Source organism: Eleutherodactylus coqui, chromosome 6, assembly GCF_035609145.1.
Source record: "Eleutherodactylus coqui strain aEleCoq1 chromosome 6, aEleCoq1.hap1, whole genome shotgun sequence".
Taxonomy (NCBI): domain Eukaryota; kingdom Metazoa; phylum Chordata; class Amphibia; order Anura; family Eleutherodactylidae; genus Eleutherodactylus; species Eleutherodactylus coqui.
Genome location: NC_089842.1, coordinates 66,169,298 through 66,194,452, shown reverse-complemented (window position 1 = coordinate 66,194,452; position 25,155 = coordinate 66,169,298). Strand labels below are relative to the sequence as shown.

The window sequence follows — 25,155 nt, the reverse complement described above, 5'->3', positions numbered from 1 at the left end:
TGAGAGTAAGAAGAAGGAAGGAGAAGAGAGGAGCCAGTGCGGTGGGAAGTGGGAAAACTGTGAGTACTAAAGCCAGTTTATGCGTAATGGACCAAAAGTCAGCAGAAGAGATTGTGAAGGAGAGAAGTTGAAAAGAAGAAATCGCCAGGAAGAACCTAGAGAAAGTAAGAAAGAAAGAGTAAAGGGAATCTTTATAGTCAACACCAGAAAGTAAAGCTGGAGTGAAAACTAAAGTGGGCGAAGGGTTATTTCAACCCATGACTCCCAAATGAAGGAAAAAGAGATCCCTGTATTCAATTGTAATCATCTGTCCAAAGTAAATGTAATTCAACATTCATAACTACCTCAAAGTAAGGATCTCTCTGCCAATAAAACGTCCAATTGTTTTACTGTTTAATCCTGTCTCATGGAGTCCCTTTTCACCACCTACAACATCTGCACTGAGGTACCACACTACACTCCAGGAAGAAATGGACAATTCACCTTTTATTTTGTGTTTTCCATTTTTATTATTATTTTGTCCGGAGTAGGTTTTGGCCTACATATGGACTGGCATCTCAAATTTTACTAACCACCATCTTTTCCTGCCCAATTTTGTAGGTAGCACCTACGAAATTGGGTAGGTTATGTGAGAGGGATGATATCGGAGCCATCGCCTCAGCAGAAACTGACACCTGAACCCTCCTTTACGGACCCACCATCTCATGGACACCACATATCTTTCACGTGTTTTCTTCTCCGATGCATCCTATATGCAATTAGGTATACCTGATTGATAAGTCTTCAATACCCTTTGAATATCACCTAAATTAAGTTATTACTCCAACATATGCAAGTTCCAACGCAGCCCTGACATGGTCAGTCTGTAGAAAGAATTGTCAAGCAAGTCACAGAGGCAGCAGGCAAAGTATGTAGAGCCATGAAACGTGAGAGATATATAAGAGGCCAAGAAGCAAGTCGGCGGTTGATGTCCAAGAATAAATCAGAACAAGACTTAATGAAACTTATCGCTTACTTTGTAAAACGGTGTTATTACATTCTGTTGTTCTTTGTTTAGAAAGATTTATTTCATGGTAACTGTATGTTTTATACAACAGAAAATAAATGTTTCTTGGCATTATACACTGTTTTGCGAGAGTAGTAAATATTCCTTTTGTTCAAGTGCTGATTTACCGCATTAAATGTTGGGCAACTGAAAAAAATTATAGCAGATTTGAATTCCTGCCATCAAAAACACACCTTTAGATCCCCTATTTCAAAAATATGTGAAAAATAATTTTTTAAGTATGTGAAGGACAGACCCCACTATGTTTCTCTAGCTGCAAGTACTGTATCTAATGCATATGCCTTCTAAGAAACATGGCCTCTGCAGTTGCGCTGCTCTAGCTTCATGATACAACACAGGCGATGGAGTTGGATGGACAGAACTCACTCCAATGTATTGGCTTTTGGCTAAAAGTTAGGGCAATATTACTAATGCCTACAGAAGCAGCATGATGACAAAAAAGTTCCAGGTAGTTTAACTCTTCTACAACATGAACCAGTCCGGCTACTGTTAATAAGTGCTCTGATACAATAGGAATAATATTCTCTTTCAGAGAAGCAGAAAATAGACTAAAAAATTTCGCTCTCAGAGAAAAACGTACAGTACCGTCTTGAGTTTCTACATCCCATGCCTCCCTCTCCTCTATGAATGTGTACACATCCATGTATTCCGATGCAATCCCTCTAACAGGTAATGGTGTGTGGTCTAATAGCTGTTTTCTTGCATTACTTGATGTGCAGCTGTGTATTCCATACAACGCTAGCTATCCTGTTTTGTGGTAATGAGGCTATATGGCTCATATGCAAATTAACGAGCTGTAGAATTTCAGCTTAGAGAAAGACGACATCTATTTGTAATTCAGAGCTAAACCACCAATTCTGGTCTTACAGAAACTAGATAATAATCTTATACATTTGTTTTCATGGTTAATACAATCTATGGATCATGAAATGCTTGAATAGTCTAGACTAGGAGTTCCCCCGTCTAGTACAAAGCTTACCTTTCTATGTCATCTAGATACATTTTCCTAAGCGTATGTAAATTATCTATTCATACGATCAAAGTGGGATAATTAAAATGTGTCTGCATGGATGCACCTTGCTATGTGTTCCATATAGAACTACAGTCATCTCTAAGTTAAAGGAAAACTGTCGGCTTGAAAATAGTATTCAAATTGCAGGCATCATGGTATACAGCAGGAGGAGCTGAGCAGATAAGTATATAATTTTATAGGGACAGAGTATAACTTGTATTTTATTCATGTGTATCTCTGCACATTGATTGACAGCTATCTGTGTGTCACTGTACATACAGGGGTAGCTGTCAATCACTGATAGGCCCGCCCATTGGACCTTAACGCTATTGAGGGAGTTGACCAGAATGTTTGCACAAGTTTGTCAAGGGCTGCAAAATACATTCCACTTATAAAAAGTCATAATCTGTACATACAATAGTGACAAGGGTATCTAGTATACTATATATGGCTGTGTCTATGGTAGAGATTTGTATATACACTGCCTCATTCCCTCTGTCATAAGGTATATGGTAACCTAATCATCACAACGGCGAAAAAGCTACTGCTATCACACCATTGATTACCTTATATTCCATTCTATTATAAAACATAGTTTTTACTATCCTCACTGTTAGAATCCCAGAGGGAGTTCGCCTGATACAAACTGCATGAAATTATCCGCCCTCAGGCAGTACAGAAACAGCAGGATGATTAACATATGCAAGTCCCATGACTGGACAACCTTTGATGTACCACATAATGTATTGCAAAACTTTTACAAATTTTTAAGTGGGGTAGAATAAAAAATGCAATTGAGCCATTTCTGCGGGGTTTAGTTATTAAAGGGGTTGTCCCTCAGAAGCAAGTGCAGTTATGCACTTCTGTATGGCCATATTAATGCACTTTGTAATATACACTACCGTTCAAAAGTTTGGGGTCACCCAAACAATTTTGTGTTTTCCATGAAAAGTCACACTTATTCACCACCATGCGTTGTGAAATGAATAGAAAATAGAGCCAAGACATTGACAAGGTTAGAAATAATGATTTGTATTTGAAATAACATTGTTTTTACATCAAACTTTGCTTTCGTCAAAGAATCCTCCTTTTGCAGCAATTACAGCATTGCACACCTTTGACATTCTAGCTGTTAATTTGTTGAGGTAAGCTTGAGAAATTGCACCCCACGCTTCTAGAAGCATCTCCCACAAGTTGGATTGGTTGGATGGGCACTTCTGGCGTACCATACGGTCAAGCTGCTCCCACAACAGCTCAATGGGGTTCAGATCTGGTGACTGCGCTGGACACTCCATTACCGATAGAATACCAGCTGCCTGCTTCTGCTGTAAATAGTTCTTGCACAATTTGGAGGTGTGTTTAGGGTCATTGTCCTGTTGTAGGATGAAATTGGTTCCAATCAAGCGCTGTCCACTGGGTATGGCATGGCGTTGCAAAATGGAGTGATAGCCTTCCTTATTCAGAATCCCTTTTACCCTGTACAAATCTCCCACCTTACCAGCACCAAAGCAACCCCAGACCATCACATTACCTCCACCATGCTTAACAGATGGCGTCAGGCATTCTTCCAGCATCTTTTCATTTGTTCTGCGTCTCACAAACGTTCTTCTTTGTGATCCAAACACCTCAAACTTGGATTCATCCGTCCACAACACTTTTTTCCAGTCTTCCTCTGTCCAATGTCTGTGTTCTTTTGCCCTTCTTAATCTTTTTCTTTTATTGGCCAGTCTCAGATATGGCTTTTTCTTTGCCACTCTGCCCTGAAGCCCAAAATCCCGCAGCCGCCTCTTCACTGTAGATGTTGACACTGGTGTTTTGCGGGTACTATTTAATGAAGATGCCAGTTGGGTACCTGTGAGGCGTCTGTTTCTCAAACTAGAGACTCTAATGTGCTTATCTTTTTGCTTAGTTGTGCAACGCGGCCTCCCACTTCTTTTTCTACTCTGGTTAGAGCCTGTTTGTGCTGTCCTCTGAAGGGAGTAGTACACACTGTTGTAGGAAATCTTCAATTTCTTAGCAATTTCTCGCATGGAATAGCCTTCATTTCTAAGAACAAGAATAGACTGTCGAGTTTCAAATGAAAGTTCTCTTTTTCTGGCCATTTTGAGCGTTTAATTGACCCCACAAATGTGATGCTCCAGAAACTCAATCTGCTCACAGGAAGGTCAGTTTTGTAGCTTCTGTAATGAGCTAGACTGTTTTCAGATGTGTGAACATGATTGCACAAGGGTTTTCTAATCATCAATTAGCCTTCTGAGCCAATGAGCAAACACATTGTACCATTAGAACACTGGAGTGATAGTTGCTGGAAATGGGCCTCTATTCACCTTTGTAGATATTGCACAAAAAACCAGGCATTTGCAGCTAGAATAGTCATTTACCACATTAGCAATGTATAGAGTGCATTTGTTTAAAGTTAGGACTAGTTTAAAGTTATCTTCATTGAAAAGTACAGTGCTTTTCCTTCAAAAATAAGGACATTTCAATGTGACCCCAAACTTTTGAACGGTAGTGTACATCGTGCATTAAATATTGGCCATACAGAAGTTATACACTTACCCCTCCGGTGCTGGCGTCCCCGTCTCCATGGCGACGACTGAAGCCTTCTTCTCTGGTCGCCGCAACATTCGCGCTTGCGCAGAGAAAAATCATCTACTGGACGCTCCGGGCTCACGAGCTGCATCCTGGCTCCTCCCCCTTCCCAGCGTCATTGCGTAGCTCCGCCCCGTCACGTGGTGCCGATCAGCCAATGAGGTGGCTGTAATCGGCAGTGGAGCTCAGACTGGAGAAGAACATCCACGGTGCACCATGGGAGAAGACCCGCAGTGCACCATGGGAGAAGACCAGCGGTGCACCTTGGGAAATGACGGTGGCCATCTTGGAAGAAGATTTTTATAACTTCGTGAAACAGCTTCATGGTGAGTAGAAACGCTCTAAAAAAAACGATTTACATGGGTAGTTTGTAATGCTTGCTTAACATGTGGGACTGGGGTGTGAAAATGTTTTCGTTTTGGCCGCGGGACAACCCCTTTAAGGCATTCATAGTGCAGTAAAAATGACATATAAATTTTGTTCTGTGGGTCAGTGTGATTACGGTGGTACCAAATCCATATAGTTTTATTGTTTAACTATTTTAAAAAAAATTTTAAAAACTTTTCTTAAACCTTTTTGTACACTTATATTTGTGGCGACTGAAACTTCCAATCATTTGACTACTTATACTATATAATGCAATACTGCAATATTGCAGGATACAGTGATTTTAATGTTGCCTAAGAAGCCCTGCCAGAGGTAGTGCATCATAGACATTAGAGATGAGCAAGTATACTCACTAAAGGCAATTGCTCAAGCTAGCATTGCCTTTAGCGAGTATCTCCCCGCTCGAGACAGAAGGTTCGGGTGCCGGCGCGGGGGAGCGGTGAGTAGCGGCAGTCAGCAGGAGGGAGCGGGGGGAGAGAGATCTCCCCTCCGTTCCGCCCCGCTCTCCCCCGCAGCTCCGTGCCCGCTGTCGGCACCCGAACCTTCCGTCTCGAGCGGGGAGATACTCGCTAAAGGCAATGCTCACTCGAGCAATTGCCTTTAGCGAGTATACTCGCTCATCTCTAATAGACATCCATGCACGGCAGCCCTGGGAGTCTTCACTAGGTTGCAGGCTAACATGCTAGCCCATTAACACTCCAAAATCGCGTTGCAAAGGATGCCAATGTGATGCAGGAAGGAGTATTCCCCTCCCTCATACTCACTGTTTAAATGCATGGTCAACCTTGCCAGCGGCATCTAAACAGTAAGGCTGCCTGTCCACAGGCGTTTTTGCATTGCGTTCCCTGCGGCGATAATCTGGCCGCTGGGAACGCAATGCGCGCTTTCATTGCATTGCTATGAAAAGCACAGCCCCCCTGTCCACGAGCGGAGAATCATTGCGATTCTCTGTTCGCAGCCGGCAAATCGCAGCATGCTACTAATTGCCGCGATTCTCCGCGGTGAGCCTATCTGTCCTGCTACCGGGTGTCGGCTCCTGCACCAGATCTCCATATCGCAACGTCCGTGGACTGCCACGATCAGTGTTAATTCTGACTGTGACAGTTGCCAGCAGCTGTGAAAAACAGCTTATAGCTGCTGGGTATGCAGCAGACTCATCTCCCGAGCCCGCTCCACACACCCTTCACAACCGCAAGACATAAATTTAAGTATTGCAGTTTTAAAGTGATTAAATAAACTGTGGCACAAAACATTTTGTTGCCTTTTCAATAGCTTTTCAATGGCTTTTGTTGTGTTAAGATAACAGGGTTGGGTTAAATTTTGTTACATCTGTATGCTATATGTAAATAAATGCATTCCCAGGTAGATTGAAAATGTTCAGTAAAAGATGAAAAAATTGACATACATTAAACTGCACCTGAGCGAAGTTTCCACCATGGGTATGGAGAATCTCATAGCTGGAAGGTACCGACAGAAGTTCCCATTCTGAATCATTCAGAAATATACTTTTATCATTGCTGATTTCTTCATAACTCCTCCAGATGGAAAGATTAAGATCATTCACTACAATAAAAGATAATTTGGTGGTTATAGCCCATAGGTTCTTATTTTATCATGATTTACACTTTGTCAATTATAGAACAGATTTGGTTTGAGCAACTGCATGATTATTACAGCTGCATGGAAACGGTTCTGGACTTTGCTATCACAATATCAACTGGTTATGGAACTCTTAGGGTATTTTACGAGACACAAAAGTAACCAGCAGGAGCCCCAGTGCTGCTCATGGCTCCAACAAAGGGTCAGTCCTGACTGGGGCAACGAGAAGGAAGATGAGGTCCCACCTTGGATGCAATGACAACAGCTAAAGTTGGGGAGGACACAATTTTATGACTAAAAACATAATTTCAGACTTTTTCACATTTATGAAGCCAGGGCAGCTTCCATGAATCCATTCTGAAACAGATTCTAATTAATCCTGACAGATGCCATTGGCTTATAATGGGTTTCATGGGTTTTTTTTCACAGCAAGAATCATCATTAGAGTACAGTATTCTTGCTGTCAAAAAGCATCAGAAACCCAACAGAATGTGAGCAGTCATAAAAGCTATTGACAACTTTGTATAGATTTTTTTTACTGCATTGATTCTTTATATGAGATCCAAATAATTTAAAATGATTTTTTATAGACTTTTCTCCAATTCTACAGCTTGCATGTGCTCCAACACACTGCAAGCTGCTCGATGGCATTCAGTCAATTCAATAAGACGCTCTTTCTGGCGGCTCGGTTTCCATCCTCTCTTGTCTTCTCCTGATTTGGATTAAATCAAAGTTAGTGAATTCAAGCAGTTAACAATGTATTGGAAGATATGAAAACTGCAGATGCAAAATGAAGCAAAGTGTATATCAAACTACTATACAAGAGGATGTAAGGGCAGCAGTCCATGACCTTAAGCTCAAGAGATGTTGTGTGATGCAACAAGACAATGACCCAGAGTATACAAGTTTTTTTTGTGTTAAAATGAGTCTTGACTTTAAGCCTATTAAGATGCTTTGATATGACCAGAAGAGAGCTATACACGCAAGGCATCCCAGAAATATTGGTGATCTGAAACACATTTGTAGGAAGGAAGGGCCCAAAATGTCTTCTCAAGATTCTGCAAATCTTACATGAGGCTACAGGAAACATTCGGTGGAGGTAATTTCTGCTTAATCTAAGAGTTATTAAAGGGGTTGTGCAGAGCTTTGAGCATTTTTTCTATTGATGACCTATCCACAGGATAGGTTATCAATACGTGATTGGCAGGGCTTTGTCACTCAAGATCAAATAAAGCTACTGTCTACATATATGTAGTTGCTTTTCCCAGTAGACTTTTCCATCATTTGCTTTCATTTTACAGATAGTACGAACAACTATATAACTATTTGCTATACATATCATCCATAAATATCATGTAACAGTGTGGCCACTACTTTAATTAATACCCAACTTAAAGGGGTTGTCCCGCGATGACAAGTTAAGTTAAACACTTCTGTATGGCCATATACATGCACTTTGTAATATACATCGTGCATGAAATATGTGCCATACAGAAGTTATATACTCACCTTTCCTGCGCTGGCGTCCCCGTCTCCATGGTGCCGTCGAATTTCAGCATCTAATCTGCCCGATTAGTCGCGCTTGCGCAGGAGGGTCTTCTCCCTTCTGGTCGGTCTGGGCACGAGCGGCGTCCTGGCTCCGCCCCTTCTATGCGTCATCGCATAGCTCCGCCCCATCACGTGTGCCGATTCCAGCCAATCAGGAGGCTGGAATCGGCAATGGACCGCACAGAGCCCACGGTGCACCATGGGAGAAGACCCGCGGTGCATTGTGGGTGAAGATCCCGGCGGCCATCTTGGAGGAAAAGAAGGAAGAATTTACAGCTAGGGGATTCGGGTAAGTAAAATTTTTTTTTTTAATTTCAACACATCCCTTGGGTTTGTCCTGCGCCCCCCGCCTATGCAAAAAAAGAAAAAAAAAACGTTTCGGCGCGGGACAACCTCTTTAAGCATTCATCTTGGCTTGATGCTGTCATTCCAGCTCCATGGATCCTGCACAGTTATTACAATGTACTACTTTATCTATTACCTGTATGTAAGCAGCTGCTGAAGGTCAGGCTGCAGTTCTGTATATCGAAAGGAAAGGCGTATGTCTCCAGATTGCATGCTGACACCACCTGCATGGGCTTGTAATTCCTGATCATCCCTGAAGAGTTCACATACACATATGGCAAATCAGGTGACTTCCCGTCTTCTACACTATAGGGCAAACATTTCTTTGTCACCCTATGTACTCAATAACAGTAAAACAGGCAAAAAAATAACATCATTGACTGATGTAGCATCTTTAAAGGGCTGTCCCACTTATAGATCTTTTGCTGCAGGGAGCAGACAGCGCCATACATGGTGCAGTGAGCTGGGTTGGTACTACAGGCTGAGTTCTGTTGAAGTGAATGAAACTGAGCTTGCAGTACCATTCCATGCCACCGTGCCTTGTACGGAGCAGTCTGCTTCCTGCAGCAAAATAGCCAGAAGTGGGACAACCCCTTTAAATATGGATCACTTTTTAATCACTTTGACCTGATTATGCAAATAGTAATACAGAAACATATCACATACAGTAAGGGCTTGTTCACACATGTGTATGCGTATTTGGTCCATAAAATATTGCATGTGTAAATGCATTTCTGGTATTTAATTATGCAAATATTCAACATACATACATGTTTTTCTGCATGCGTGTTGCATCTGTATTCACTGCATTTTTACATGCGCAAAAAAATGCAAAACCAAATTCATGACACCTTTTTTTACACTGTCTCCTAACAACATGTATAAAATGCCCAGCGAATAAGCATGTAACGTACATATTTACTACGCACCCATAGACTTGTATGGGCATTTTCAACATGTAAAACATGCCAAAACAGGACATACAGAGTGAAAATATGCCCATGTGAATGAGCCCTAAATCTACATAAATCTTCGGTCTTTACGACCTTGTCAAGTAGTAAACTCTGCATTTGGCATATAAATCTTGGAAGTATTTTATGTGACTTGGTCCCCCCATTTACGATGTCCGAAAATCTGGAGGCCTTGGAGGATTCATCAGCAGTTTCATGCCGGAAAGGCATAAAAAAAAAGTAGAAATAGGGATGGAGCTTAAAAAGGGGCATGGCTTCCTGAGGTCCAACAGATTTACTATAATTTATGCCAGAAATTGGCGTTAGTTATAGTAAAAATTTACACCAGCTCCCAACAGGAGTAAATTTTAGTTTGTGGTGCACAGACAGAGATGGGCATAATTGATTCAGTGCCTTACGTCTCTTAAAGTAGGGGGTGTATATTACCAGGAGATAATTTTCTCGGTGGTATGCTTTTTTTTCGTCCTCCTGCTCTGGAGGAGGAGTAGTAAGAGGAGGAAGAAGAAGCATGGTGGCTCAGTGGTTAGCACTGTTGCCCTACTGTACTGGGGTCTTAGGTTCATATCTGACCAAGGACAACATCTGCATGGAGTCTGTATGTTCTCCCTCTGCTTGTGTGGGTTTATTCCTCATAATTCACTTTCATTTATATAGAGGATACATTTAAAAAGGAGGAGAAGCAGAAAAACAACTTTTATGGATCTTAGGCGGTATTACACACCAGTTTTAGGGGTATTAGTAAAGTTCTGGTTCAGTTCGAACTAATTCAGTCTGAACTAAACGTTTTGCCGAAATTGATCAAACCGCTCAAATCAAGCTTTTCAAATGTTTGCTCATTACTGCTTCTAAGTGGTAGAGGTTTTTACTACAGCCCTGTTATACTTCCATACAAAACACAGGTGTAATACAGCCATGTGCATGACCCCTAAAGATTCTCTACAGTTAACGTAAACTCTGCAAAGGGAAGCACTATCTTCCAAGAGACAATAGTGCAGTATTAGCGCATTACATGTTCCCTATTAGGCCACTTTCAAACTGACATATTTGTTTTGTGTATATGCATGCGCACATTATGCAGCAAGTAGAACCCATTGATTTCACAAACTTTGTGCTAATACACGCACAATAACACATATGTCCGTGTGCAGCTGGCCTTCATTTAGGTCTCATGTCCACTGGGACAGACCCGCAGCGGATCACCCGCACGAGTGATCAGCGCCCCATAGCGATGCATTGAACACCCGCAGGTAAATAAATACCTGCAGATGTCATTTTCCTCTGAGGCACAGACTGCGTGTGCGGGAAATCACCCACAGCATGCTCTATTTTAGTCCAGGTCTCCCGTAGGGACTGCTCCTGCAGGCTTCTATTGAAGCCTATGGAAGCTGTCCGGATCCACGGCACATCCGCAGCTGAATTCCTGCTCTCCGGCGGGAGCGCAGGAGTTTAAAAAAAAAAAGAGTGCACGGCGCATTCACGCGGCACACTGCCGGCGTGCTGAGCACATCCGCCGGGCCGAAGAAAGAAGATCCGGCCCGCGAAGGAGGGCAGATCTGCAGCTTCCGGACAGGTAAGTAATTCTTATTTTTAGGCCTCATGTCCGCGGGAAAGGAAGGACCCGCTGCCGGAATCTGTATGAAGAATCCGCGGCGGGCCTGATTTTCCCCGTGGACATGAGGCCTTAGTGGTATTTTGTATTTGGAGACTACAGAACTCTAAAACCTTTCCACAATATGTGACCCCATTTCTAATGAATCCACCATGTCTCTAACCTCATTGTATTACCCAGTTATTCATATATTGGGTGTAAGATTACTTTCATTCTGTGTTTTTTAAGGTCCTTTGGAAGCATACATTATGTAGGTGCCAAGCCAAGTGTAAAGGTAGCCTAATACAGTATATGTAATGGTCTGAAAACACTAGACTGAAAATGTACTCGGACACGATATTGACTGCTACGTACATTTCATTGATAACAATGTCTGGAACCCAAATAGCACTAAGTGGGAGGGAAATTTCTTCGATTCCATCAAACTGACTTGAATTCCAGGCCAGAAATTCATCTTTCCACATCTAGAATAAAGAAGAGTCATTCTGTAAAGTATACAGTAGATCATGGTGTTGATGATCTGATAATAGTAGTCTTGTGAAGACATTATCTGTCCATTTGTCAGATTACTTCTAGGCATGTGGACATCATTGAGAGAGTTCCTCACTTAGGACATTCTTTGAGCCGGTATGGAGCCATGCTGTAAGAGCTGCTCCCACTCCAATGCCCATAGAGCCGCAGGGGAAAAGGGAAAACTGATCGGTAGGCACAGCTAATCAATGAAGGTTAGATAAAGCACGCCCATCAGTTGATCGAGATGTCAGATGTCTGATAAAAAGTTTTTGTTTTCATGAAACAACTTCTTTACGTGATATATTGTTATAAAACTCTACTACATATACCTGTCTGTACCAAATGCTGGTCGTCAACTTCTGATTCTGCCCGTCCTGGAAGATAAAAAATATCTCAATCTCTCGTACATTTTAGAATAGTAACCAAAGATAGAAGCTAGAGTCCATAATGAAAAACTACAGTTCGCTGAATGGCCACTACTAGACATACTCAGCGCGTTGAGCCTCCTTAGGCTTTCAGAACTGCAACAATTCATCATAGCATTCATCCAAAAGTACCAGAGGACAAAGAATATGTAAAACAAGCCATCCCCACACCATTAGGCCATATTTACACTTCCGATAGTTTCACACACATTTTATACATCACGAGACACACAAAAGTGGCTTGGAAATACAATCCATTATTTTCAATGGGTGTATTTGCATTTTTCTCTTGCAGCATCAGGCCTTAGTCAGACTGGCGTTTTTAGCCGCGATTTGCGCATGCGCATGCGTCCGGCGATTTTTTTAAACCATTGCTTTGCAATGGTATCGGACACATGAGCGCTTATTATGCGCTCGTCCGATAAATTATAGAACAAAAAATCGCAGATCGCACCTATCTGCGATCTGCGATTCCTGTTCTCTTCTGTATATGCGCTCAATGGGGCCGGCGGCAGCAGCGCCGACCCCATTGAGAACATATAGAAGACAAATCATTCTTCTCTGCCACAGCTGTAACAGCTGTGGCAGAGAAGAACGATGTTTGCCCATTGAATTCAATGGAGCGGCAATACAGCTGCTCCATTGAAAGCAATGGGCTGCCAGCGTGCGCGGGGTGAATTGTCGGGAAGGGGTTAAATATATAAGCCCTTCCCTGCAATTCATCCTAAAATGTGTTAAAATTAAAAAAAATTGTATACTCACCTTTCCGCTGCAGCCAGAGTCCAGCCGCGGCCGCTGTCAGTTCTCCTGAACTGCTTCTTGGCACTATTCAGCCGGCGGGGCTTTAAAATCCCCGCCTGCTGAATGATCTGCCTCTGATTGGTCACAGCCCTGACCAATCAGAGGCTGAAAACACTCACACACCCATTCATGAATTCATGAATGGGTGAGTGACTGCTGCCTCTCAGCGCTGAGCCAATCAGGGGCAGGTCTGACTCACATCCATTCATGAATTAATGAATGGGTGTGAGTGAGGCATGCCTCTGATTGGCTCAGCGCTGAGCCAATCAGGGGGCAGGTCTGACTCACACCCCCTTCACACCCACTGCAGGACGGCCACGCGGAGCTCCGGCTGCCGGCAGAAGGTGAGTACACAATTTTTTTTTATTTTAACACATTTTAGGATGGATTGCAGGGAAGGGCTTATATATTTAAGCCCTTACCGACAATTCATCCCGGGCTCGCCCGCAGCGCATTGCTTTCAATGGAGACGGCTGTATTGCCGTCTCCATTGAATGCAATGCGCTGGACAGCTCCGGCCCGTTTCTAATGAAACGCGGCTAGGAGCAGATTTTCGGGCGATTTGCGGGCGACTTGCGCGCACCGGTCACGCGATTTGCGGATGCGCATCCGTCATGCGATCCGCAAATCGCGCGAAAAATCGCCCGTGTGACTAAGGCCTCACTGTGATATAGTGAAAAATAACAGCAAGTTCTATTTTTTGGGTAATATATAATGTGATTTTCACGCATGTGAAAAATGTGAGTGAAAATAGCATGTTTGGCGATGCAATGCATTTTTTTTTTTTTTGCAAAACACATCGCAAGCTCAGGGAAAATCGCAGGTTTACAAGCTTGTTACCGGTCCAAGTTTCTCAATATTTCGCCAGTCTGTGTGAATGAACCCTTACTCCACTAAGCTGAACTGTTGACAGTTGACAAGAAGGGTTCTTTGATTCTTGTTACTTGCGCCAAATTCTGACCTCCCATCAGCATGGCGCAACAGAAATCTATTCATCGGACTGAGTAATTCTTTTCCTCTGCTCAGTGATCAAATTTCTGTGCTCTTTTGCCCACTGGAGTTTTGTCTTTCACTGCCATCTGCTGTTATAGCTAAGGAATAACGAGTTTTGGGTTCAAACATGTTAGCGCACCGCTGTTGTGTTGCTTGACTGGACACTACTTGTTTGTCAGAATGGTACTTGACATCCATAGGACATAAGACATCCATAGTTGGATGTTTTTCCTTGAATACACCATTATCAGTATACTGCCCATACTGTTGCAGGAGTAAACCTCACAAGGTTGGCAGAGTATGAAATATTGTCCCCGGTTAGTCTATCAACGATGACTAGGCCTGTTTGGCAATAACTCAGATCTCTTTATTTTCCATTATAATGTGGATTCCCATTGAAACTGAACCATTCTTTGACTTGATGTAATTTTTATAAAGGCAATATAATCAGTATGTCAAAGACTGGAGTCCAGGTATGGGAAGTCCCTGAAAACTTCCCACAACCCCTGTCCCTACCTACTTACTCCCCTGGGCTAGACCCCAAGGCGACAACTGGGCGACAGTCCCTAGGCTAACAAGGGAAGCGGGGCAGGGAGTAGACTACAAACAAATACAGGAACAAACAAACACAGAGACAGGTCAGGCAATCCGGGTCAGCAACTGGAGGGAACGCAGTACAAAAGGGGTCAGGCGAAGGCGAAGTCAGAGTCCAAGCAAGCAAGTCCAAAACAAAATAGCAATCAGGAAAATGAGGGTGTAGTTAAAAGACTAAACTAACACTGGCAGTGCTGGACAGGAACTAAAAGGTTTAAATGCTGTCAGAACTCCCGCCCCAGCAGCAGATTGGGGCAGGGAGCCTGACAGCCACAGGAGCCAGTCATGGAGTGCTGGAAAACCCGCCCCCAGCACTTGCTGGGTTGAAGGAGACAAAGGAAGCATGCCTGGCTGTCATAGCAATTCGGGCGTGGCACGAGGTGGCGCCCACTGCGTCCCTGACAACCAGGCAGCGTACAGAACCCGGCGGCCAGGTGAGGTCACCAAAACCGGGGCACCCCAGCCCCCCAGCTGATAGGACAGGCGGTGCGGGCACGGAGGCCCCGGGAGCTGCCATTCCTGACACAGTAACCTGGATTTTTGTTGTTAATTGTGTAGGCAGCACCACAATGGGTCTTTAAGAGACTAAAGAAAAAGCCTCCGGACTTGCTATGCTCTAGGTCCATTCTAGTCCACTGGAGACATAGTGTTGGTCTAGCCTGAAACTCCCTTTGATACTTGGGAAAACCAGGAGTCTGACAAGGGTGGACGGTCCTTAGACTAGTAACCTGGATGGGCACAAGGTGATGGACCTTACGTTATGAGTTTGAGGCGCTAGGCCTGTATGGTAGACAGAGTAAAACCTATGTTAGGGCTCACACCCACTTGCGTTTTTTTTAACGCTGCAATATCGCTGCATTTTTTATAACGTGATTGTCAATGGGACTTTCTAATGTTAAAAACGTATCGCAAGTTGGTGCTGTGCAATTTTTCTGCGATGCGTTTTCAACATTAGAAAGTCCCATTGAGAATCGCGTAAAAAGACGCCGCGATTTTGCGTGAAAAAAGCGCGCAAGAAAAACGCAAGTGTGCAGGAGCCCTTATTTAGCGGCCAGACGATCAGAGATTTGCATCTGTTCCTGTACACTGTGATGAATAGACAACAGTGTAAAGATTGTGTTATGAGTTCTGTTGATTTACCATGATAATGTCAGGACTCGGGATCCGGGAAACTGGAGGTCCCTGAAAATACCCGCAACCCCTGTCCCTACCTACTTGCCCCCCTGGGCTAAGCCCCAGGGCGACGGTCCCTACACTTACTAGGGAAGAGGAACACCGGGACTAACAAGCAGATAGACACTGGAACAAACAACAGCAAAGAGAGTCAGACAATGCGGGTCGGCAACGAGAGGGTACGCGGTACAAGAGGGTCAGGCAAAGGCAACGTCAGGTCCAAAAACAGGAGTCACAACAAGAAGTACGCTGGTGAAGCAGGAAGACCAAACTAACACTGGCACTGGTCTGCAGACACAAGCAAGTTTAAATGCTGTCAGAGCTCCCGCCCCAGCAGCTGATTGGGGCGGGGAGTCAGACAGCAGCTGAGTGCACCCAGCAGCACTCGGGAATTCGCTCCCCAGAGAAGGATACACATGCTGGGTAGCCATGGTACCGAGGATGCGGCACAGGGCAACACCCACCGCGTCCCTAGCAACCCAGCGGTGAGGAGGAGCCCGGCAGCCAGGGAAGGTGACGAGGACCTGAGCTCCCCTGCGCCGCATGGCAGCAACCCATGTGACAGGACCGGCAGTGAGGGCACGAGGGACCCGCAAGCCGCCGACCCTGATAGATAAAGGATGGATTTCCAAAGTTTGTACTAAACTTTTGGCCTGGACATAGCTTACTAGTGTGCGACCATCCATCTGGTGGAGGAAAGATGGCGATCCGATGAGCTAACAACCCCCAAGTTGTCACAGTTGACATCAAATACAAAGACGCTGTATACAAGCCTATTGCTCCTCCCCCCACTTACTAATGTAGCAAAGTTTAACTTGACAATTTCCATGTTAAATAAATTGTGCACAGAACTTTTTTTTGCTTTTTTAATAGCTTTTGAGTGTTAAGATGCAGCAGGTTACCAGCGTTGGCTTAAACTTCGCTATTAGAGATGAGCGCGCGTACTCGTTAAGGCAAATTACTCGAGCGAGTATAGACATTTTTGAGTACATGCCTGCTTGCCCGAAAAAATTTGGGGGGCGGCAGGGAAGAGCAGGGGAAACAGGGGTGAAATCTCTCTTCCCCCCCCCCCCCCCCCCCCGCTCACTCCCGCAACTCACCGCTCACCCCCGACGGCCCCTGAATCTTTTTGGACGAGCGGGCATGTACTTGAAAATGGCGATGCTCGCTCGAGTAATTTGCCTTAATGAGTACGCTCGCTCATCTCTATTCGCTATATCTGCATGTCCACTCCTCTTGTTGCACGACGGTTATTTTCATGTTTGCAATTGACCAGAGATATTAGAAGGTTCTTGGACTGACCAACCCATAAGGTTGTGCTGGAGAAACATTCGACTGACTCAATAACTTCATCAAAAAGTTTGTTTCTAGAATAATTGTGTTGAATTGATTACTTGTTTTCTAGGTAGTTGTTTCTGGTTTATCTTTGATTAAATGGAACGTCACCTTCACATGACACATTAAACAAATCACTGGCTTTTCTCGCTATTTTAATTAGTTGCTGAGTCATTAATCAGGATGTTGAGGAGAACAATGTTATTCAGGGGTTCAAACATAGGTTCTTCATAAGAGAAAATACCGGAGCTTACTACCTGTGACTATATAGTCGTACCCTAGGATATCAGAGTGCCATGGTTTTCATGTTGGTCCTATTTAGAAGGATTCAGTTGAGATAAAAAGTCTTTATAATATGAATGTTAGGCCTCCTTCCCACGGACGGACTGAACCTAATAGCTTAATGGTCACAGTGCGGAATTCCATCGCGGAATTCCGCACTGTGAAATCACCCGCCCTCACCCGCTCCTCACCCGCGGAAGATAGCATGAAATCGCCTCTCCGCCCACCGCCGCCGCGTCATATGACGTGGCCGGCACGTCATATGACACTGCCGGCCGCGTCATGTAATGCTGTGGGCGTGTCTTGTGACGTGGCCGGCGTGTCACATGACGCTGCGGCGCATCACGCCGAAGCGTCATGCGGGACCAAGAACGCCGGATCCGCTGGTAAGTATGGGGTCTCTGGGGGGCGCCGTGACGGGCTTCGCCGCGGAATATTCTGCGGCGGAGCCCGTCACGGCCGTGTGCAGCCGGCCTTAGGCCTCTTTCACATGACCGTTCACATGCATGTTTCACATGCATTTTTACGCTCACCGAATCACGGGCAAAAATCGCATAAATAAAGAATAGCCGCGATTTTCTCGCCCATTCACACAAGTGGCTGTGGCGTACTAGCGAAAATATACACTGCAGAGCGTAAAAATGACTTTTAATAGGTCCATAGAACCAGCTGTAATCATTTTGCAGCGTTGGACACAGCTAAACTCCCTCCCTTTTGTCAGCCCTATGGGAGCCTCCAGCATATCGCGGCAAAAGATAGGGCAAGACCTATCTTTTCCGGCAGCGTATAAAATCAGTTGCCATTTTTGTTCGCCGATGTCCTATTTTTGCTGGAGCAATGTTTTTACGTGGCTAAAAATCGCTCATCTGAATGAAGACATTGGAATCCAATGCTTCAGATGGTCGCAATTGTTTATCACGGCTAATTTTAATTAGCCACATAAAAACACTAGTGTAAATGAAGCCTAAGGCTGTATTTACATGGCTGATAGCAAGTCGAGCTGCAGATTTTCGGTCATGATTCACTTCACCCAGAACACGGACACTGCATCCATATCCCATGAGATGTCCAATACATATGCATGTACTATTCTTGTATAAAAATAGTTCATGCTGCAATTTTTCCATCTCACAGCATCGCTACGAGAGAAAAATTGCCTATGTACATACAGCCATTGATTATTTTGTTTCTATTTTCAAGTGAGTTTCATGCGTCTCACAAAGCACAAAGCTCAAGCGAGATTATCAGCTGCGTAAATTTGGTCTAAGCCAAATAGATAATGATGAAATACTGTATGTATCTACAGCGTTGAGAACAACCATGGTGAAGAAGACTTTTGGACATAATATGCATATGTTATGATGGTGTTCTATAGAATGACCATGAGTTTGGCTACCATCAGGGTAGTAAGCGTGGTACTGCTGACAGGTGGCCAAACTCTTCTGTACCTTCCTACACACATAATGCAAGCCAGTCATAGCATGGGAGTTACAAAGTTTTACTTTTATAATGAAAGTATAAGCAATAATTTATACATCCTGCTTCAAATATGAAGCCTTTTAAGCATAAAAGTCATATTATATCCCCCCCCCCCACACTCCATGTATGCACCAAATATATAGTATAGCCCTGAGAAGCAGCATAAAGATCATATTAACCTTTCTCATTCTGAAATCAGTGTGCTTGAGAAAATGTAATAAGCTTTCTCAGATGTCCACCAAATGTACCCGATAGAGTACAAGATGGGGACCAGACAATTCTGATGGCTGCCCTGACCTTGGGTGAACAAATCTGATAAAGTGAGCATTTAAGAAAAGAACACGATTGCAAGATCAGATTACATATGATCTGCATAGGAGTAATACATTCACAAACTGTGGCTTTGTTTAGCAGTTGTCTCTATTATGGCATATGGGTGTCATTGAGGAGGTTAGCATAAGTGATACACCTCTACGAGCAAGAGTGGAAAGACGCAAAGTAACAGCAGCTTCTGCTCTACAAAACCTAGCTATATTGTATTGTTAGGAAAATACAAAGTAGCTGTGTCCAGGAAGGCAGAAAACTGTCTTGCTAGTGCCACCTATTGGAGATAGCTGCCCTGTAAGACAATATCCAACCCTTTATAAAGTCTTGCAGCATGACTATTGATGTTAGCAAAGTCAGGCACCCATCTGTAGACAGCTGTCAATGCCTGACTTTTTAACTAGGCACTCTCAATGTCCAACTCTTTAAAGAGCCTTAGTTGTTATATGGCCCAACATTGACTTACACGGTAGCAGACTTCAAATGGATGTGAGATGGAGCATGGCCAATAAGATGCCATACACAACTGGCCTCTGAAATGAAAACCAGTATCCCCTAAAACTTCATCAAGGCTAGTGTTGAGCAAACTGAATCAATAGAGCCCTGCTTTGGCTAAACTTTGTTAAAAGTTTGGTTTGGCACGAACTCAAACCAAGTTTTTAGCAAAGTTCCACATGAAACAGGGTTCTAATTGTTCAGTTTGCGCAACAGTAGACCTAAACACCAGTGTATAAAACCATCTAAGAGCCATATATCTTACATACTGTTATACACCAGGTTTAGGAGTTTAGATGAACTTCTGTTTCTACTTCGAAAATAATTTGGACCAAACTAAACTTTTTCCAAAAGTTTGGCGAATTGGCTAAACCAAAAACTTTTCCGAAGTTTGCTCAACAGTAATCAAAGCATCTAACTTAGCCAGCCAAAACTTTGCTCTGTACCGATGAGAAGCAATTACACTGGAACAGTCTGCAAATGGAGATTTGGCCAGTCACATTGCAAGGCTTGTTAAAAGTTTGACTTACAGGGGAGCTACTTCTAATAGCTGACACTAGGGAGATAGTTTTCTTTCTTCTTGGGGGAGAACTTATTTGCATACTATTTTCCCATTAGGCATTGCCAATAAGTCTCCATATGCAACTGTTCTCTTTAATGAAAACTAGGACCACCCGAAAAACATTGGTAGTAGAGATGAGCGAACGTACTCGTTTCGAGTAATTACTCGATCGAGTACCGCAATTTTCGAGTACTTCAGTACTCGGGTGAAAAGATTCGGGGGGCGCCGGGGGGCGGGGGGAGGCGTTGCGGCGCTGGGGGTAGCAGCAGGGAACAGGGGGGAGCCCTCTCTCTCTCCCTCTCCCCCCCCCCACTCCCCGCTGCAAACCCCCACTCACCCACAGCGCCCACCGAATCTTTTCGCCCAAGTACGGAAGTACTCGAAAATCGAGGTACTCGGGCGAAAAAGGGGCGTGGCCGAGTACGCTCGCTCATCTCTAATTGGTAGCCATTCTTAAAAAAATGAAATACCTTGATATGCACCTGTTTCATTTTTTTAAGAATGCATTGTATCAATGGAAGTATTCATAGTCATTTAACTCTTTAGTGTAACTCATTAGTAATAATCAAATAACAAAAAAAGACTGTCTTACAACATCCAACACAGCGTGAACAAAGAGGTCTATATGCACTGTGGTGGATTGGCTCCAGCTCTCCACAGGTCTGACACCTTTACTGTAGTTGATCAAGAGGTTCTCCGTCAGATGTAGTAAACTCGAATTCTTTATTGTCGGAACTTCAACAGCAAATGTCTCTAGTGCGGCAGCTGGAAAAACAATAATAGTTCTTAAGTGACACAAAACTGGGCTGCCTGGATAAACTTATCGTCATTGCTAGAAGGAATGACAATCTGGTACTACTAAATGATTATAGCAGATCCTAGAATTACCAGACAAGTGATGGTGTACACAGCTCTAGAGGATGGTGAGCATGATGATAGTTATCTACAAGATAATGTAACCCTTAGGCCTTATTCACATGACCATATATAAGCAGCTTCAAAAAATTGCCTAAAAAGCGCGACCATCTGAAGCGTTGCATTCCAATATATTCATTCAGATAATAATTTTGGACCATTTTCGGTCTTTGATTTTATACGCCACATCAAAAGATAGGTCTTGCCCTATCTTTTGACGAGATACACAGGAAGCTCCTATAGACGTCTATGGAAGCGGGAAAAAAAGGGAATGGAAGGGAATTACTTGGCGCACAATGCTTGGAAAAAAAGACAGCTGGCTCTGTATAAGCATTATTAGTCATTCCGAGTATATCTTCCTATCGATGGATTTCCGCGTTGCAGCGTATCTTTTTGCCAATATGCAGCAGCCGCCCGTGTGAATGTCCGAAAATATGCGACTAAAGTTTGGAACTTGATTGCAACAATTCTTCATTCATGCGATTTTACTGCACATACGGCAACCGTAAAGACGCATATGGTGGTGTGAAAAAGCCCTTAGTGTAAATGATAATATGTAAGTACTGTACTTATACTATAATGACATAAGTACCCAGTACAGGTTGAATACATTTAAATCCAAGGATCTCCCTAGTCACTTCTAATATTCTTAAGAAATTATAGTAAGAAAGTAAAATATTCCTTAAGTGGTGTTGATGCAATTTTTTTTCCACATTTTTGTTTTCATCCTCCCCACTTTTAAAAAAAAATCCTAACTGTTGTATTTTTCTGCTGACATAGCTATCTGAGGGCTTAGCTTTTGCGGCATAAGTTGTATTTTTCAATGGTACCATTTAGTCTACTATATAATGTGCTGAAAAAAATTCTAAGTGGGGTGAAGTGGAAATAAAATACAATTCGCCCATGTTTGGGGAGTCTTGTTTTTGTGACGTACACACAGCGGCAAAAATAACATAACTTTACTCTATGGTTCAGTGCAATGATACCAAAATTATAGCGTTTTTTTTGTTGTTTTTTTTTGCTATACTGTTTAAAAAATCTAATCTTTGAGAAAAAAATTGTTTTCTGCTAAAATTTTCAGACAGCCATATTTTTTTTATTATTCTATTGATATAGTTGTGTGAGGGCTCATTTTTTGAGGGTGTTTCTGTAGATTTTATTAGTGCTATTTTGAAGCTCATTTAACTTTTTGATCACTAGTTAATAAATACACACCTCAACTGCTGCAGAACCTCTTTTTTTGCTAGGAAAAAATTAAAGCTTTTTGTCCAATGATTACTGATTGATATGAAACCCCTTTTTAAAAAGAAGCTCTGAAGTAGCTTTATTTTTATGTTCTGCAGCAGCTGAGGCACGGTACTGTATAGTACATATTGCAACTACTGAAAAATCTCTGTACAAGAATGTGCTGTTATACAAATATTATTTACAGACAGGTCAATTAGAGGTTTTCAATAATGTGTATTATATTAGTATCGTCAATATTGAACATTCTGATAGTAATTGTTATATTATTAGAATTAGTTTTAACTTGAGTTAAATAAACATTATTTATATTATTATGGGTAGAGGTTTGCCAACTAAATACAATGTAGGTCACAAAACTTTGTAGTGGGATTTAAGTCAAATGTTTCTATATACTAGCAATTAAAGGTATATTCTGGTTTTAGCTAATAAATAAATCACAGAAAAAGGACATACCCATTCAAACAAATCACTGTCATCGGCCAAATTTACTGGTATACTGATATAAAATACAATGGCAGGTGTAGAATCACATCCCTCATCATGCAGACAGCCGATTGTAATATGGAGGAGCGTTGTACAGGTGCAGCATACTAATGAACAACCTCACACATATCACATATTGGAGGGGAATCACTGCTTAGCATTATACACATAGAAAAGGCATACAAAGGGTGCCAGACCAATTGACATGTGTGATGCACCATGCAGGCTTATAGCCTACTAATGATGCCACATACAATTCAGCACAGAGGATTGCCCTGCACCTCAAAATTGAACCCCACTGGCACTGACACCCCAGGCTGCCCCAGCATTTAAAGTCAGACTGCTGAAATAATGATAAATGGGAAATACTGGTTAACATTTTGGCCAAAATATGCAAGCTGACAAACTATGTCAAGGACACTTGGCGTGGGTTGCGAGCTTGAATATTTTGGCCCCTCGTTTATCAGTATTTATTGTTTTTGGGTTTTTTTGCAGCAAGCAGTCTGGCTTTAGATGCTGGGGGAGCCTGGGGTGTAGGTCCAGTGTGGTATACTTCTGATGTGCAGGGCAACCCGCTGGGCTGAATTATATGTGATGTCATTAATGGGCTGTAAGCCTGCATGGCTCACCATAAGTATCATTTGTTCTGACACCCTTTGTATGCCTTATCTATGTGCAAGTATAATACTAAGCAGTCACATTCCTCCAATATAAGGAAGGTGTGTGGGTGGTTGGTCATCAGTATGCTGCACCTGTGCAATGCTCCTCCATATTGTAATTTGGCTGTCTGCATGCTGAGGGATGTGATTCTACACCTGTCCTTGTATTTTGGATTAGTATACCAGTAAATATGGCTGTCTTCTATGATTTTTAGCTAATAAAGCTTAATCATTGTATAATGAAAAATATATACATGTGTCCGTTAATGGGAAAGTTCATTGTTTACTTGTATGGACCAAATTAATTAATGTGTACGTTTCATAATCTCCAAAATAGCCCAAGTATTCGCAACAATATTTAGTAAGCCAAAGGATTTACAGTACTTTGGAATCACATGCAAACTGAGCAAATAAATTCTCGTAAGAACTGATCAATATGTTCTGCTACACAGAGGTATTGATATTAGTAAAATCTTACACATCTGGAGGCAAAATGTAAGTAATAGGATATCCTATCATTGAGTAATAGGCAAAATATATACAGAATCAGCCTTACCTGATAATAAGATCATTGTTACTGATAAATAAGCCATTGAAATAGAGTTCCTGGATCCAACTTGGATTCTTCTTCAGTAAAGGGATAGCGTCTTGCTGAGTACTTAGGCGCAGCCACACTTAACCATATAGAAACACTCCAAGGCCTGCGCTCCTTGTAGGAAATGTCTACATAACCTGTAAATGAACAAACTTTCCATCTACCCTCCTCATTTTGAGTAATCCTATTAAAAGTCTGATTTAATCTTTTCTAACAGAATGGCAGATACCACAAGCTCTTGAAAAGCTCCAAATGAAGAGCTAATTAGATTTAGTGGAGATCTTTTACCTGTGGCTTAGGTCCAGCTCATATGTATGACTTTCATGCCAGGCTAATAAGAACATCAAAAATAGCATCTGAACAGAAAGGATAAAACCATCTTGGATCAATGTGACCTAATGGAAGGAACAAAGGCACACTCCTAAGGGTGTTGAGTAGAAATCGTAATATCATTTCTATGTTTCCGAAATAGCAAGTGGAATCAAGTGCCAAATGTATCCCCTATTTAGATAATGTATCATAGATTATATACAGTATGTGCAGACAAGGGGCCACATGTACCCAGCGATGCCATTCTGTGTGACCTGCAGTAGGCAAGTTGGTTATACAACTCATTGTAAAAAAAAAAATCTATCCCCTAGAAGGAGATTTTAGAATCAACTGAAACTTTCTCTGTGTGATTGTAATGTTGATATAAGTAAGTGATTACAATATCCGAGCAAAAGGATACTTTATTGCGGAAAACTAACCTCCTGAAATGAAGCTCTAGTACCCTGTTGTACTGCCTCTAGCTTGGATACAAGATGTAATAACGGTGGGCATGGAGGCTCTAGTATACTATTGTACCGCCTCTAGCTTGGATACAAGATGTAATAACGGCGGGCATGGAGGCTCTAGTATCCTGCTGTATAGCCCCTAGCTTGGATGTAAGATGTGATACAGGCGGGCATGGAGGCTCTAGTACCCTGTTGGGCCTCCTCTAGCTTGCATGCAAGATGTAATGTGGGCAGGCTTGGAGGCTCTAGTAACCTGTTGTTCCACCTCTAGCTTGTATACAAGATGTGACACGCCAGACATGGAGGCAAACAGATTTGCATAGTAACCTGCAGCATGTCAGTCCATATTTACTGTAACTGATCCTCTAGATCGT

General features: G+C 42.7%; 1 protein-coding gene across 1 annotated transcript in view; it reads right to left on the bottom strand.

Annotated features, from left to right (window-relative positions):
* HTR3B (5-hydroxytryptamine receptor 3B) overlaps positions 1–23,982 on the bottom strand; it is a 39,533-nt gene extending 15,551 nt beyond the window's left edge. The window contains exons 1-6 of the mRNA XM_066609352.1: positions 23,967–23,982; positions 20,698–20,870; positions 11,972–12,016; positions 11,484–11,593; positions 8,686–8,855; positions 6,463–6,620 (exon numbers count right to left, since the gene is read on the bottom strand). Of these exons, the coding sequence (XP_066465449.1) occupies positions 6,463–6,620; positions 8,686–8,855; positions 11,484–11,593; positions 11,972–12,016; positions 20,698–20,870; positions 23,967–23,982 (672 nt within the window). The remainder of the gene's footprint in view (positions 1–6,462; positions 6,621–8,685; positions 8,856–11,483; positions 11,594–11,971; positions 12,017–20,697; positions 20,871–23,966) is intronic.
* Positions 23,983–25,155: the final 1,173 nt, after the last annotated feature.